This window comes from Gossypium hirsutum, chromosome A01 (assembly GCF_007990345.1).
Source record: "Gossypium hirsutum isolate 1008001.06 chromosome A01, Gossypium_hirsutum_v2.1, whole genome shotgun sequence".
NCBI lineage: Eukaryota > Viridiplantae > Streptophyta > Magnoliopsida > Malvales > Malvaceae > Gossypium > Gossypium hirsutum.
In genome coordinates this window covers 23,433,740-23,451,426 of record NC_053424.1, presented here as the reverse complement: position 1 = coordinate 23,451,426, position 17,687 = coordinate 23,433,740, and the positions used below count along the sequence as shown (strand labels likewise).

General features: G+C 36.7%; 1 protein-coding gene across 1 annotated transcript; it reads left to right on the top strand.

Annotated features, from left to right (window-relative positions):
* The first annotated feature begins 8,867 nt into the window (after window positions 1–8,867).
* Window positions 8,868–10,451, top strand: LOC107917566 (S-type anion channel SLAH4). The gene is made up of 2 exons (XM_016846894.2): window positions 8,868–9,809; window positions 9,900–10,451. The coding sequence occupies exons 1-2, from the start codon at window positions 8,931–8,933 to the stop codon at window positions 10,215–10,217; spliced, it is 1,197 nt and encodes a 398-aa protein (XP_016702383.1). The 5' UTR covers window positions 8,868–8,930; the 3' UTR covers window positions 10,218–10,451.
* Window positions 10,452–17,687: the final 7,236 nt, after the last annotated feature.

The following is a 17,687-nucleotide window of genomic DNA, read 5'->3' as shown; positions in this document are numbered from 1 at the left end:
ACCTCTTTGGCTAAATGTTCAAACTTTCCACAACGGTTTGAATCCCTTAACTAGACAAATTATCGACGCAGCTGCCGGTGGAACCATCAATAATAAGACACCTGAAGAGGCTTATGAGTTATAGAAGAAATGTCACTAAACAATTATCAGTGGCAAGTCATGAGGACAAAGTCGACCAAAGCAGTCAGCGTTTTTAACGTCGACTCGGTTGCTATGCTTTCAAATTAGGTAGAACTCTTGAATAAAAAGATTGATGGTTTATTTGGTTCTACGCAGGTATATCCAGTAATGCAGTACGATGCAAGTAGAGGTGGAATGAGTAATTCGGAATACCCACCCTACGGCCCCAACATGGAGAACGAGCAAATGAACTATATGGTTAATAATCCTCGACCTCAAATAATCCTTACAGTAACACTTACAATACTAGTTGGAGGAACCGCCCAAATTTCACATGGGGAAGCAAAGGGAATCAAAGGCCACAACATCCTCCAGGTTTTCAACAACCACCTTACCAACAAGAGAAGAAACCGAACCTTGAAGAGATGCTTACAAAAATCATCTCAGTGTTAGAAACTCATTTTCAGAATACTGAAACAACACTTAAGAATCAGCAAGCATCGATTCAAGGGCTCGAAACTTAAATAGGACAACTTGCTAAGTTGATCTTTGAACAACCACAAGGTAGCCTACCAAGTAACACTGAAACTAACCCAAGGGAGCAACTCCATGCCATTACTATGTACAATGATGAAGTGTTAGTTGAAGATGAACTGAAACCGAGGCAAGACAGTGTGGTAGATAAAGGTAAGGTTGATGTAAGCAATGATAAACAGAAACTGGTAAGCGAAAAGTATAAACCTCGTGTGCCATACCCCAATGCGACAAGGAAAGACCATACGGACGAACAATTCGATAAATTCTTTAAATTATTAAAAAAATTGCATATTAACTTACCGTTTATTAAAGCTCTTTCGCAGATGTCAAACGCAGTTAAATTTTTAAATGAGCTTTTATCAAACAAACGGAAGTTAGATGAGTTATCACATGTGGAGTTAAATGCAGTCTGCTAAGCTATTCTACAAAACAAGCTACCCAACAAACTGAAAGACCCAGGGAGTTTTACGATTTCTTGTTTAATTGGTAGCTTAAATGTTAACAATGCTTTAGCTGATTTAGGGGCAAGTATTAATGTTATGCCTTATAAAATGTTTAAACAACTAGGACTTCGGAAACCCAAACAAACTAGGATCAGCTTTCAATTGGCTGATAAAACCATTAGATTTCCTAGAGGTATAATTGAAGATGTTCTTGTTAAAGTTGACAAATTTATATTCCCAGTAGACTTTTTTGTTTTAGACATGGATGAGGATAGTGATATTCCTTTAATCTTAGGACGACCCTTTATAGCAACTGCTAGGACTATTATTGATGTCGGTACGAGTTAATACTTCGGGTAGGCGATGACCTGACTAAACTCCAAGCTCGTGATTCTATCAGAAAGACTAGTGATCGAGATGATTACACGAGTTCTTTTAATGTGAGTAGCCTTTTTGTTCAACCTTCTTTGCAGGAAACACGCCCGAGGAGCACAAATGAGCCACGTTATAGTTCATGTAACAAAAAAGGAACCATCTACAAAGAGCAAAGGCTACAAATCGAAGAACTAGATGAATGGCAAACACATGTTAAGGAGAAACCGAGAATACACGATGAACCAAAGTAGCGCCATGAAAAACTTAAGATTGAAACAAATTAATTTAAGGTTGGGGACAAGGTACTGTTGGATGACGCCGACCCTCGTATCATCACTTCAAAGTCCAATGCAGACGGAGCAACTCCCTTCACGGTACTGAATATCTTCCCACACAGTACAATCGAGGTAACACATACTGAATTCAGAACATTCAAGGTAAATAATATTAGATTCAAACCTTATTTTGATAGAATTGGTAGCAGGGATGAGGAGTTTCAACTCCTCAAACCACCGTGACCATAGGAACTTGAGGTGAGTTGAGCTTAGACTCTAACTAAGCATTTCTCGGGAGGCAACCCGAGCACTAACACCACTAACCCATTTATTTTATCTATTTTTCATTTGTTAATACAGGTACAGTGGCCCACACGGCCAGGAAACATGGGCGTGTCCTCGGCCGTGTGGAAATAGGGCTAAAAATTCCCAAGTATTGACATACACATGGCCATAAACTCGAGCCACACGATCCTGCCGTGTGGAAATAGGGCTAAAAATTCCTAAGTATTGACATACACACGGCCATAAACTCGAGCCACACGACCGTGTGACACAGCCGTGTGAAGCATGCGACCAGTACACACGGACGTGTCATTGGCCGTGTGAAACCTGGAGCTTAATTTTTCAAATTTTAACAAGTCAGAAGCCAACACGGGAAAGTGCCACGGCCGTGTGCTAGACACGGCAGGGACACACGGGCGTGTGGGTGATTACACGGGCGTGGGAGAAACAAAGAATGTACTACACGGTCATGCGACACAGCTATGTGAACCACACGGCCTGGACACATGGGCGTGTGCCACGGCCATGTGGAAAATTAAGCTATCTAATTCACGATAGACACGGGCTAGAGGACAAGTCACACGGGTGTGTGACACGACTGTATGGCCTAACACGGGGCCTTGGCATGACCGTGCCCCTATTTTAAACCCCCAAACCCTAAATTTTTCTTTTGTCTTCTTCCCCAGCCCCAGCCGCCTCAACAACCCACCCCCACTGTCCGGCCACCCCCTAGCTCCCTCTCTCATTCTCCTTTTTCCTTTACCTTCCTCTTTCTTTTCTTTTCTTCTTTCCCCTACCCCTTCTTTCCCTTTCTTTTCCTCTTCCTCCTCTACCCCGACCCCCCCACTCCCTTCAACTTCCTTCACTTTCCTCCACCAACGATCCACCATCACCAATTCTCAGTCACCGCCACCCGTACCTCTGACCACCATCTTCATTGGTTTCCTCTTTTCCCCCATTTTCTTTAATTCCATTTATTTTATTTTCTATATTCTCTTTATTTCTAGTTATTTATTTCTTTATTAATTTATTTTTTTATATACATATGAATCCTGTCTCTGATTAGTAACTTTCTTTATAAATCATGTTAGAATTTGACTTAGGCTTACTGCTTTTATGTCTAATTTGATTAATCTATGTCAGTTTCTATATATTTTATTATCTCATTTACTTTTGACAATATCACCTAATTTGTCTTTTAGTTCTAATTTATTTTCAATTCTGAATCTTTTCTTTTCCTCATTATTTTTACTTTAATAACTTTAAATCGTACCTTGGTTCACTACATGGTTTTAACATGTTAAAGTCTTCGTCCCTACTGTTTTTAGAGTAATTTATTTTTAAACTACTTAGATTTGATCGTATAGGACTTTATTTGCCTATTTGAAGATTATTTTAATGCCTAATGCGGCTTTTTTTCCTTTTCCCTATAGGTACATCATGACGAACACACTTGGCAAGATGAAAGTAGCTATCCCCATTTCAAAAAAATGAAAGGGCCTAGGCATGACCTCATCGAGCGCATCTGACAGGACTCGTCATCCTTGGCTCCAATTTTTAAGAGGCCTACAAGACGACCTATTCCAGCTCATTTCTGCACGACCATTGGGAGTGGGCCATTGTATTGATTAGGCCGCCTTGAAGCAAGTCCATCTTGCCCACCTTGTTTGATTTTATCTCGCCATTGCCCCTTGGGATAGGTTTTTTGCGATTATCGAGCCCACCTATTCGGAGCTTACCTTAGAGTTTTACACTACTTTCCATCTTCAGCATGTGATGTCCACCCATGACGAGGCTGGCACTATTACATTTCGACTTAGTGGACTAGTACGAAAAATGAGCGTATTAGAGTTTGGAGTTGCTTTGGGCCTCTACACGGAGGAGTTTATGGCTTCTGAGGTTTTTCTACATCTTCACCGTCACATACACCACTCACCCTCCTACTGTTGGACCGACCTTACGGCAACTGTTCCCTATGACGCAAGTCACTCAAAGGCGACTTCTCTTCCCCTAGTACTATGCTACATCTATACTATCTTGGCTCACACCCTGACTGGAAGGAGAGAGAGCACCGGCGTCGTTAGCACCACCGATGCTTACTTCTTATGGAGCATGGTGACTGGTCATGTATCCGAATTGGCACACTTTATTGCCCTTGCTTTTCGCCACCAGATAGACCGCCATAGGAGGGGCCCTATATGCCTTGGCCCCTACGTGACTCACCTCGCTCGACAGTTGGGCCTCTTCGACACTCTAGAGATGTCTTCGACATTCACACTAGTAGGCCAGATGTCTCCTCAAGGAATTTCTAGCATGATCCACATGCGGATGATAGAGCGACGCCGTGGATTCGACCCCCCTCAGTATAGACTCGTTCACTCTGATGACCAGAATGAGCCAGAGGACATTACTGATGATGTCCCTCCCCTTCATGAGGACCCACCTCCACCACCATCACAAAGTCATCGCCCCGCTGCTGCCACCTTGACAGATATATCCGAGCGACTAACTCACTTTGAGCAGCAGTGTTTTGAGTAGTTCGACAGCATCGATGCCACTCTTCGAAAGATTTGCCACCATCTTCACATCTCTCCTTCAGCATCATCGACCCACAAGACATCTGATAATAAGGACCTTTGAGTCAATTTATTTTATTATTATTTAATTTTAAAGACTTTTGTTTTATATTTTGAGTTATGGTTATCTTTATGGTTATTATCGAGTAGTCACTTCATTCTCTTTCACAGTTATGTTTATTTTCTTATTAGTAGCTCAGAATCATGCATTTCATTGGCCTTATCTACAATTAGCTTTCGCTATTCCAAGGATTTCATTGGCCCTTCATTCTCTTTCACAGCTATGCCTTTCACTATTCCCTCTTTTTCAGCCTTTATCCGCACCTTTAACCCAAGCCTCAATACAACCCTGTAAAGACCTTTTGATTTTTGTATCATTTCATTTATAGTGGTAGCGATTTGATTTTCATGCAAGCCTATGGTAATAATTTTTCATGTTTGACTATTGAGTGCTTAATTATTGGACCTTAAACAATTTGAGTGATTTGAATGAATCTTTAGTGAGGATGTCAACCCTTGCCAATTTGGAATTAAAGGTAATTATTTAGATAAGGGGAGATACCTATGATTTTATGATTAAAATGCTCAACTTAGATTGTTTGAAACTTTGATGTTCTTTTAGTTAAAATTCTCAATGTATGATTATTTGTGGATTATTGCAAAACATTATTGATGAGAATTATAAGTTAAGAAGAATTAATTTTAATTGTGAGTTGAGAATTTTGCTTGAAGACAAGCAAATGCTTAAGTGTGGGGATATTTGATAAACCATAATATATACATATTTTTACCCCATGCTTGGCATATTTTTGGAAGGTTTATCATAAGATTTAATGAATTTGATGCTCCTAATCCTTTAATTTCATGTTTTATACTCAAGAGAGCTTAGGATAGCAAAAAGAGCAAGAAACAAGCTAAAAACGGACAAAATGAGCCTAATTTAGTGTTTCACACGGCATAGGCAGTTCCACATGGGTAATCCACATGCCCATGTGTGACACATGGGTAGGCCACACGCCCATGTGTAATGACCGTGTCGACTAAAAACAAATCAGAATTACACACGGCTTGAGCATCTTCACACGGGTGTGGCACACGGCCATGTCCCTGTTGAGCCCAAGTATAATTCTACTCGGAAAAGGCTAATTTTTAGGGTTTAAAAGCATTCCAAAGTATATATAAACACCGTAGAAGAAGATCAAAGGGGCACACAGAGGAGAAATCAGAAAATACTCGAAGATAGCCATCGGAATCAACTCGGAAACTCAATTTCCTTAGAAGTTCTTTGGGTTTCTTTATGTTTTATTGTTTTCCGAATTTTGAGATGTTTTCCCATATCATTATGAACTAAACTCCCTAAATACCTAAAGGGGATGAAACCTAAGACAGATCTTATTATTATTTGAATTATATGATAAATACTTTTCTTATTCTTATTTATGAGTTTTAATCATTGTTTTAGTATTCCAGGATATTAATTCAAGTCTGATGTGCTTATTCAGTGGAGCAAAAGTCCTTATTTAAGAGTATATCTTCCATAATTAAGCGGAGTTGCATGCAATCCTAGACATAGGACCGCATAAATCTGCCGGATTAGAGTCAAATCCAATAAGGGAATCTATAGATCGAATTAATACAACAATAGGGGTTTTAATTAGAAAGAGATTTTAATTAATCAACCTAGAGTCAGTTGTTTTTAGTCTCGAAAGAGATATTTACATAAATCAGGGATTTCTACGAATTAAGTCAAGTGAATAAATCATCTAATTCAAAAGAAATAAGTGAAGTCTAGGTGAATTCTTCCTTGGGTATTGTCTTCTTCATCGGTTTTCCAAAAGTATTTTCCAACTTTAATCTTTGTTGTGTTCTTAGTTAATTAGATAGTTTATCTTAGTTTAAAATATCCCTTTAATTCTTAGTCTAGATAATAAAAAGATAGTAATTACTAGTACTTTTAGTCCTTGTGGAGATGATATTTCCGGTCTCACTATAACTATACTGTTGTTCGATAGGTGCGCTTGCCTTAGTCGAATTTTTAGTTAGTTTAACGACCATCACCTTGTCCTTCTTAGATGTAGTCTGTTAATATTTTGTAAAGTCTTTGTTGTTTTTATGGCTTTTGTGTAAGTTTACTGTTGTATGGAATGTTTTGTGTAGGTTACTGGCTGCTCCAAGATATCACATCACTATCACTATAAGGGAGCAAATTATGCTCTCACTATCAGTAGTAATACGTAGGTAAATTTATCTCTTAGTATAAAAGCCCACAATAAAAGTTGAAAGAACTAAGTCCTATTGCAAACTCCATACCTATTTCCCCAAAAACAGAGAACACGACCACCATCATCAATGGCTATCCGCCTCTAAAAGTGAACCACCATCCAAATAACCATTCCATCCTCTTGTTAATCCTACTGGTTAACAATTAGTGTGGTGGGAATGAAGGACAATGAGCAACCCATATATCAGTATTCCATTACCAATGAACTCGATCTAACCTATGCACAAACTCAGTAAAATTGTTACTGATTTAACCCATATAAATAGTATTACCAGTATTTCCCCACGGTATTACAGTCATCCACCTTAAGCCCATACCGAAGCTTCCTCAGCTAACCAAGGTTCATAAAATCCTTAATCAAGATCCCAAAAGCACATTGACATGCAGGAGAGAATGAAGGCAATGGAGGAAGAAATATCTTCACAACAAAAAAGATATGAGCAACAAAATTTTGTTCACGAGCAAATAGAAAGACAATGGCATGTCCGTATCCACATCAATAAAATTCAAATCTACCAAATCCTTGTTATATGGTAATATATCAAAACTTATATTTCCTAAAAATTCTCCTTTATTAACGCCTTAAGGAGCTCTTTTCCTTTGTTGATGTCATCTCCTACGCTCCGCGATCATCTAAGGAACAATTTTTTCTCCTCCTTTCGTTCATCTTACTATTGATCTGGTGCTCGATTAACGTCCATGTTAAAATTCCCTCCTCATTTTTCAACATTGTTGAGCAAAAATCCTTCATGCGGTTGTAACAATCCCACTCAAAGCAGTTATTGGGAAGAGATTCATACTCAACCTATTGGAGGCATTCCTTGATATGAATCTTCGAGACCAATGGTTCATCGATATTAATACACATTGCCATACGAGCGAATCTACCTCTTGATCCAAAATCAATATTGAAATAATTTTTTATCACCTTTCCCACCACTCTCCAATTACTTTCAAAAACTATTCATAAAATTCAGCAGGGAGCCCAGGTAAACGAATTGAAGCCACCACTTTGTTTTGGAAAAGCAAGTTTGTTGAAAAATTCAAAAACCATGGTTGCACTATTAGGTAGTGATCAAAAAATCACTCAAGGCCCATCAACTAAAACTTTCAAATAATCTGTTTTAGTTCTAAATCTTGCTAGAAAATAATCATTCTGGAAATCCATTAACTGAAATAGATGAGATGTCATCCACAGGGAAATGGCTTGGTTCATAAGGGCATTGAAACCAATTTTCCTGCCCAAAAGTTTGAGATCCACGGTATTTGTCATGCTCTGATTAATGTACGAATGAACCTGTTTCGAAAATTTGATGGACGGATTCCCATCCTTAACATTCTCTAACACATCATCCGCACGAAGTTCAAAGTTCTCAGCATTAAAAAGACTAGTATTGCCATCAGAGGCTGTACATCCCAATAGTAACTTTCTTTGAAGTTTGAAATAGTACCATTCGAGTAGACGGCTTTATACAGTCATCCATCTCTCTGTCTTGCCTTCTTCACAGATCGATTCACCTCCATACCAGCCGGACGTTCGCCAGTTTTGTCACTTGCATCGTTTGTCTCTTCCAGTTTTGCCACCGACCCTTTTGTCCATAATCTATGAAATAGGTAGGTGCTATGAGTCACTTTACTTTCTAATTAAACCGCCTTAGATTGAACCAGAATTATATGTCAAAATAAAGTTATTGTCTTTTGTAATTAATAGAAAATTCGTGTCAAGAAAGTCAAGCTAAATCTGTCGAATATAATCCATATATTCAAAAGTGTTAGGCTTAAAAGTACAAAAAAGAAAAGGTTTAGGTTTGCAGAAAAATTTCTTCAAAAAGTGCCAACAAAATAAATTCCACAGGAAAAATTGTCTAACTCACGTGCAAGGTATTTTCCATACAATTTTTCTTTTCCTAAAAATATATTTATAGTTTATCCCGTCTTTTTCTTGAGTTCTATAAATCCCCACCATTGGTAACCAAGAAAACTACGCATAACTTATCACCAACATTTATGATCATCTTGATAATACCTAGTCTTACCAATGGCTGCCGTCGTAACATCTCACACTGAGCTTCAGCTCGTAGTTGACACAGCCGACGCCAGCAGCGGCGGCCTGATGTCATCAACCATTGTTGCTAAGGGTATTAAGGAATCATTAATTTCCACCTTAACCAAATTTCATGCTGGTTATTTTAGGGTAAGCCTATCATTAGGTGGCCAAGCTTTATTATGGAAGACACTAAGAGGCCCAACGGATGACACTCACACTTTAAGACGTACCCTCCATTTGTTTCATCCCACAGCTTTTACAGTTCTCTGGTCTCTCTCATTCTTTGCCCTTGTTTTGCTCTCGATTCTTTACCTTTTGAGGTGTTTATTTTACTTTAAGATGGTGAAAGAGGAGTTCTTTCACCATGTAGGAGTCAACTACCTATTCGCTCCATCGATTTCTTGGCTTCTTTTGCTACAATCATCCCCCTTTTTCACTCCCCAAACCCACTACTCCTACACGGTTATATGGTGGGTTTTGGCTGTTCTTCCTATTGCAGTGCTCGATGTGAAAATCTACGGTCAATGGTTTACTAAAGGAAAGAAGTTCTTATCAGCGGTAGCAAACCCCACGAGCCAGTTGTCAGTTATAGGGAACCTTGTGGGTGCACAGGCGGCGGCCGAAATGGGGTGGAAAGAGAGTGCCATTGGGTTGTTTTCACTAGGGATGGTTCATTACTTGGTGCTGTTCGTGACGCTTTACCAACGTCTATCGGGCACCGACCAGCTTCCATCGATGTTAAGGCCAGTTTTCTTCTTGTTCTTCGCAGCACCAAGCATTGCTAGCTTGGCTTGGCAATCCATTGCCGGCTCTTTCGATATTGCATCCAAAATGCTCTTCTTCCTCTCACTCTTCCTTTTCATGTCACTGGTAATTAATTACCCATGGGCCATAATTTACTGTCAACTCAGATATTGTGATCTAAATAAATTGACATGGTACTGTTTGTTGTTGAGACAGGTTTGCAGGCCGACATTGTTTAAGGTATCGATGAAAAAGTTCAATGTGGCGTGGTGGGCATACTCCTTTCCCTTGTCTGTGCTGGCTTTGGCTTCAATGGAATACGCTGAGGAAGTCAAAGGCAGCACCCCACATCTTCTAATGCTTCTTCTTTTAACATTCTCTGTCTTCGTCTCCATTTGTTTGGTAGTTTTCGCACTGCTCAACTCCAAAATACTACTGTTCTTACCTCAATGTTTTGATCCGATTTCAAGTTTGATTTCGCGTGCCATGTGTTCCACACCGGAGCAAAATCAACAACGGCCACAAACTGTTTAATTAATTGGATGATAAGTGTGCAAACAGGACATGAAAATCATGGTCGATGAAACTGAACTTTTATGTTTAGTAAAGACTTGATATTTTCAGTTAAATTAATGTATGTGCTGTGTTCGATGATGATTTGGAAGAGTAAAAATCCAAGTCTTCCACTTAAACTACAATTTGGCTGCTTTTATCAACTTGATGTTGCAACTTGCAAAGTTTCCAATTTTTTTCCCTTGGGTTGACAGTAGTCAAAATTTTTGGTCTAAGGTTATTAAAAAGTACCAAATTAATTAATATTACATTATTAGTTCAGACTGATATTTGAGCTAAGCAAGTTGTTTATGGTTTTCGCTATTGCCATTATCAGCCTCTTATAAGGTTTTTATGACTGCAGACTTTGAAAAAAATACATCTAAAAGAGTAGCTTTAAAATTTATGATCAATATTTATTTTTTTAATAAGTTTGCATAATATAGATAATTAATTACTAGACTCAATCCAATAAATATTTTAAAAAATAAATAAAAATACCTCTACTGAGTTATTTTTTCATTTAACCCTCTTTACCGGCATAAGAGTAATAATTACAGAATGGCTGAAGCCAATGAGTTGTACAGATTACAAATTATGGCAGAAGCCAAACGGCGATTATTAAAGTAAATACAAGTTTAATTGGTTATAAATGCAACAATCGCAATGGTCTTTTTATCTCCTACTTTAACTAATTAATGATTAAATATTTAATTTTCATTTTAAATATAAAATAATTTTAAAATTTATAATTAATGTTTATTCTCTTAATATTCCTAAAAAAACAAAAATTAATTATCAAACTCGTTCTAATAAATACTTTCAAAAAAAATTACATAATTAAAAAGGGGAGGGCATCAAGGTAGAAAACAAACAAAGAAAAGAGAAGTACATATTCTGAAGCTTTCATGTTTCGAAAAACCTCGCCTTAATATCTACCTGATTTCATACTCAAATATCCATAGGAACAAATTAGTTTCTTCATTTATATTATAGTATAAATATGGACGGACATTGAAAAAGTTATGCTGGCAAGTCATTTAAAATAGCTAAAATGTGGAAAACAGCTGGTTCAAGCATCGTTAAATGAATTGAAAATTACCAATAAAAGCATGAATTGAGAGATGTTTGATTTAAAGTGAAAATATTATTAAAAAAAACTTGGTAAGATTTGGAGAAGTGAAATTAAGGTTTAAATGGTTGAACATTCAAAATAAAAAAAGTTAGGCGAACGCCAAGATTCAGCCTGGCAATCCAATTTCAGACAGGTACAGAGGTAGGTGTAGGGTTGAGGAAAGTTCCTAAATTAGGGCTAAGAAATGAGCTGTCCTAGTCTTTGTCTTCGTTGTCTGTCTCAAAGCAATCTAGTTTTCCAACATCCACACCATGCTTTCCTTTTCTTTTTTCATAGCTTACCAGTTAGAAGCCTTCACACGTCATACTTTCATCTCCAAGTTTGCAATATATCCATGTAAAGGAACCTAAAAAGTTGTTTGAGGAGGTAGTAGGGATGAATTAAATTATAATTTTATAAGTTTTAAAATATTAGAAATATATTTATTATTTTTGGGTTATCCTTTATCTACACAAATAATACAATCTCATTTTATATTTACATATAATAATAATTATATTTATTCAATATAAAAATTAAATTGATATATTTATATTTTTAAAAAATATATAATTGAATCTAAATCAAAATTGATATATCACACTCATTAAATCAAATTTCACCTATAAATTTAATATTTATCTTATATACAATTACTTTTTAAAGAAATATATTAAAATTCGAACTCTAATAAAATCAATAGAAATTCTTTTGTGACGTGAACTTGTGATACTAGGGATATTATGGTGGAATTAGCAAGCCCAATATGCCAAAAAGCAGAGGGGGACTTTGTATCTGGACTTATTGAGGAAATGGACAAAGATATTGCAAAGGGCGGGTGGCTATACATTGGAAATAGGAACCACTAATGCCTGATGGAATGGTGTTGTCTAATGAACTGTCGGTTGGAATATTGTAAAGAAGGATGGCTACTTAGGAATTTGGCTACATATGTGCTAATTACTCTATCTCGTATAGTTGACCCTAACTTTTACTATATTATCACTTGACTTGTACTTTTGATACTTGTAAAAAGAAACATACTTTTAACCCTTCATGGAACAACATCTTTGATATGTACCACAAACCAGCGCAATGGATTTGTCATCATGACTTGTTTTCTATATAATATTCATGAACTATAACAATCTATTGGTTGGAGGAGAAAAAGAAAAAGGGAAAAGATAAGAGCTTGAGAAGGGGGAAAAGAATGGGAAGGAGTAGATTAGTAGCAAATAGAAACCTCATCCGATTTTAGGGAAAAGTTGGTGTGTAGGTGGAAGATTGTAATGGCTTAATTTTTTGGTACTAAAAAAATCGTTTTGAAATTTTATTTTCGTAAATCGAATCAGTAATTATTAAATATTAATATTTACGAGAATAATATAAAAATATATTAAATATTAAAATTGGGATTCATATAGATTCATACATATCATGGCATAAAATAGAATATTTGGTATTGATTGTCGATATAAAATGATTATTTAGATCAAGAAACAAATCAAAGTGGAGTTGATTAGAAAAAATAAAATTGTGGATTAGCCCCTAAAGTATCCACTTTACGTCATTTTGAACAAGTAAGTTCATATGGGATTATCACTCTATTTTATTTTATGTTTGAATTACATTTGAACTTATCCATGTGTTAGATTTAAATAGAATTTAGTGAATTTGGCACATATAATTTAAACTGGGCTAGACTAAATAGTCATGCAAATATTGGCTATTATGAATTAGTACGAGAATATAAATATAAAAATTTAATGTTACAGGACTTGTAAATGAAATGTGTAACCCGATGTAGGTATTCGTAATGATCATTATAAATGAGACTCATGTGAACTTAGTAAAGGTAAGGATATGTATGGCATGCCATTAGGTTTGGCATGCCATTTGGTTTACATGCACATTTGATCAGGGATTTTACATATTATTGTGAGATCTAACATTTGTTACAAATTCTCGGGTTATACGTATTAAAGGTTTAGCCCGAACGGGTAACCTCGATATAATGTCAGTTTGTGTAAACAATATAGTTATAATATCACCTTGTGTGAGCAACCCTGATATACTGTCAGCTTGTGTGAGCAATTTATTCCTGTCATACCTCGAGTTTGTCGAATCTGAGTTTAAGGCGTAGAGCTGTGAAGTTATTTGCTTGGCGTACTGTAATCCGCCATGTTACAATCTTCTAGCGAATTGGAATGTGGTGTATGGTAACCGTCATATAGGTGAATAAAGGTTTTAAGTTATTCTTATTCTGTTATTTAAGAGAAAGTTATATCAAGTGAAGTGTAAGTTGAGTGAGTTACCACCGTATGCATAGTACGCCAAGTTGTCTGAGTACTGTGTTAGTTGGGTTTTGTAATGAGATTTGGTTAGGAATCAACTAGATTGACTAGTCAAATATTAATCATACAGTATGCTCATTTATGTTTCTTTCGGAACCTGTAGGTCATTAAGAAGGATAAATTCTAGGTACAGTCGAGACTTTTCAAGTTCCAACAAGAGAAGTTGGTTATATATATGTAGGTGAGAAGGGTTCGTGAGGAAGTGTAACAGCCCTATTTCGGGCTTAGTCGGAATAGTGGTTTCGGGACCACAAATACGAGGTTGAGAAATTATTTAATTATTATTTTGGTGTTATAGCATGATTATGTCCGTGCATGAAAAATTTGGTGAAGTAATTTTAGCGTTTTTGAGCTTAATTGCGAAAAAGGACTAAATCGCATAAAGGGAAAACGTTGTGACTTGCTAGAAATAGTGTTAAATGGCCATGGATTAGAAAGTAGGGTATTTAAATTTCAAATAGACCTTAGGATGGTGCTTGGCCGGCCATGAGACAAGGAAATTAAAATAGTCAAATGTTAGGTGAAGTTTGGTGACTTATTTGGCCAAAAAGAAAATAAAATAAAAGAAAGATGATATCATCCCTTTTTCATCTTCTTCTCCACCAAAAAACACCAGCAAAATAGAGGTTTGAAAGCTTGAAAATTTTAGAAACTTGTACCCCTCACAAGTTAGTGATTTTGATGGTCTTTCTTGATGATTTTTGTACTTTTAGAACCTTTATAGCATAAGCTTTCAAATGAGGGGACTATTTTGCAAAATGGTTAAAAGTATAGGGTTTTACCATGAGAGTGTTAATGTTGTTTTCTAAAATTTTATGGAAGAAAATAAATCGTGGTTGTGAAATAAACGACTTTTGTGAAGTAGTTTTCATAGAAGCCCTAACTAAGGACCATTTTACATAAGTTGTTAAATAGGGAATAAATGTGTGAAATAGTGAGAATCATGGGCTGCTCCTAGTATAAAAAGTATTCGGCTAGGCTTGATTAATGAGAAAATGTGATAAAAATTGATTTTCGGGTCTAGGGGCAAAATGGTCAGTTTGCCTAATTATAAATTGTTGAGTACCTAGATTGATAGAATGATTAAAATTATGTATTCTTATTATTTTAGATAAAGAAATACAAAATCCGAACCTAGATTGGGGGAAGGCCAAGCAAGTAGATTAAATCGTCTAGTCGTCTAAATTTTGTAATCCGAGGTAAGTTGTATGTTAATAATGCAACTATACTGCTATGATGTATGATTGAATTGATATTGCATGAATTGCTTGATTGTGATTATGAGAATGCATGTCCAGAAATTAATGTAGTAAAGACTTCCAATTGAACATTTAGAATAGACTTGGATATTCGTACCATGACATTGAGTGGTATGTGAGCTAGTGTAAGACATGTTTGGGACATGCATCGGCCATATTATGAAAGCTAGTGTAAGACATGTCTGGGACATGCATCGACATTGAGATGAGAGATAGTGTAAGACATGTCTGGGACATGCATCGGCCTCGAGATATACAAGGTAGTGTAAGACCTGTCTAAGACATGGCATCAGCTTGTTGTGTGTCAGTGTAAGACCTGTCTGGGACATGGCATTGACACTGATAGATGAGAGCTAGTGTAAGTCCTGTCTGGGACACGGCATCGGCCTCGATATATGAAAGTCAGTGTAAGACCTGTCTTGGACACAGCATCGACTTTAATGTGCTAGCTAGTGTAAGACCATGTCCGGGACATGGCGTCGACATCTTATCCCATGTTCAGGGTTATTGAATATCTAGTAATATTCCAAATGTTTCAATGAAAGATTTATGATTTGTATCGAAATGAGAAAAGTTATGACCATGTGGTGAGTGGCACAAGTACCTACTTGAAATGTATGAGATGTGGGCTTAATATTTGCCATAGGAATTGTATTGGATGGTGATGAGTAAGTTGTACTTATGTCTATTTATTGTATTCATGGAAAAACTATGAAATGTTATGAGCATATTGTTGTATGATAATTAGTTGATGTTTATTTTCATGCAACTTATTAAGCTTTATGCTTACCCTATTTTTCCTTCCATTTTCTTATAGGGCCACCAAAGTAGCTCGAGGATCATCTCCTATGTCGGAGAAGTCAGTCACACTATCATCTGAAGCACTTGGTATAGTTAGTTCTTTTATTTTGATTATGGCATGTATAGGAACTTTTGTTTTGTTTTAGTGTCACACTGTTTTGGGGCCAAATGTGTTGGCTTGTTTTAGCATTTGACTCATTTTGTATAAGGCCATGAAAAATGGCTAATATTGAAAGTTGTTATATGAATACAAGAAGGTCTTTCATGAATGAGAAAATTGTTAGTATGGTTGAGCATGTGAATTTCAGTGTATGGATAGCAAGGTACATAAATCAGTCACTTAAACATATGTGAAATGTATATAGGTCTTAGTTATGGTTGCTTGATTGGGAAATCATGTTATGATAGACTTTGGTGTGATAGATGGTATTGGATTGTGTTTCAGGGTGGAAAAAGGCTTGGTAGATAGCCTTATATTGTCCACACGGGTAGATACACAGGCATGTGTCTAGGCCGTGTGTGGCGCACGGTCAGCCCCATGGGCGTGTTGCTCGGTCGTGTGTCCCCTGTATATAAAATTTGCAAGTCAGTATCTATGGTAGTAAACACACGGGCAGAGACACGACCATGTGTCTCAGCCGTGTGGAGGACACGGCCTCTGGCCACGGGCGTGTGCCTTGGCTGTGTGCCTCTATTTGGTTGCTGACGTCAGAAATAGAATGTCAAGGTTTTTAGACACAGGCTAAGACATGGGCGTGTGTCAGGCCATGTAAAAACCCCTGTAGGTTCGAATTTGGAATTTAATTCACACGGGTTCGGACACAGGCGTGTTGCCCTTTCATACGGGCGTGTGCTCTGTTTCAAAAGTCATTCTTATATGGTTGGTTAAAAGACCCGAGTTGGTCTCGAGTGGTTTCCAATGGATGTTTGGGGTCTCGTAAGTCCATGTTAAGGAATTTTAAACATAGTTCGAAAAAGTTTTAAATTTGAGCGAGTCTTGGTGACTCAAAAATGTGATATGTACGTGTTCAAGTTTAGTAACGTCTTGTATTCCATCCTATTGTAGGGCACGAGTGTGGGGTGTTACAGGAAGTTTTCTTCTTCCTTTAGTATTACTTTCTGCTTCTTATTTCTTAAATCTAAATGTTATTTTTTTTCTCATTAAGTTGGAAGCTAAGGTTCTTGATTTAATCAGTGATTGTTCTACCTCCTGGTAAGTATTATAACTTTGCATGTTAAGTTTTTGAAGGAGTAAAGATGTTAAAAATTATATGAACAATAAGTTCTGAAGACAAGGTCTTGCATGGGGGTTATCTATGATTGAGATATTAGCAATTTGTGTATAAATGATTTTTACTGATGAGTTTGTATTCTTTGAGTAGTTGTTGTTGCTGGGTTTAGATAGATGTCAGAGTCTGGAGCTTCAAGCTACAGTTTAGGTTAGTATCAGGTGAGTCTCTGTTCTGACTCATACATGTTAATTGTTCAAGTAAATACATATATATAATGAAAAAAACCTCAGATAATGGATAAGAGTATAGTAAAGATGTTATATGTGTATAATGAAGTTATGTATTAATAAAAAGTGACTGGTAAGTATGCAGGTAAGGTATGATATAAGGAATGTATGAATTGATCTGTTATGTGTGAACAAACCTGGGTAAATAAATTTTGGATAAAACTTCCTTTATGATGTCTTTAGTAAGACAGGTATATTGCTAACCAAACTAGCAGATCACGATACAGAAATAAGTATAAAACCATGTGGTTAATACCCATGACAATTTATGATATGAAAACACTCATAGTGTAGCCTCCAATAAGATGAAGATTGGATTGGTAGATCACGACATGAGAGTATGTAACTCTATATGGCTGAGTCCCATGGCATAGTATAATATGATAATATGAGTATTCATGTTAA

Coding starts and splice junctions, on each gene's coding strand:
- LOC107917566 (XM_016846894.2), top strand. CDS start 8,931: ATGGCTGCCGTCGTAACATCTCACACTGAGCTTCAGCTCGTAGTTGAC. Junction 9,810..9,899: donor TCTTCCTTTTCATGTCACTG/GTAATTAATTAC, acceptor TTGTTGAGACAG/GTTTGCAGGCCGACATTGTT.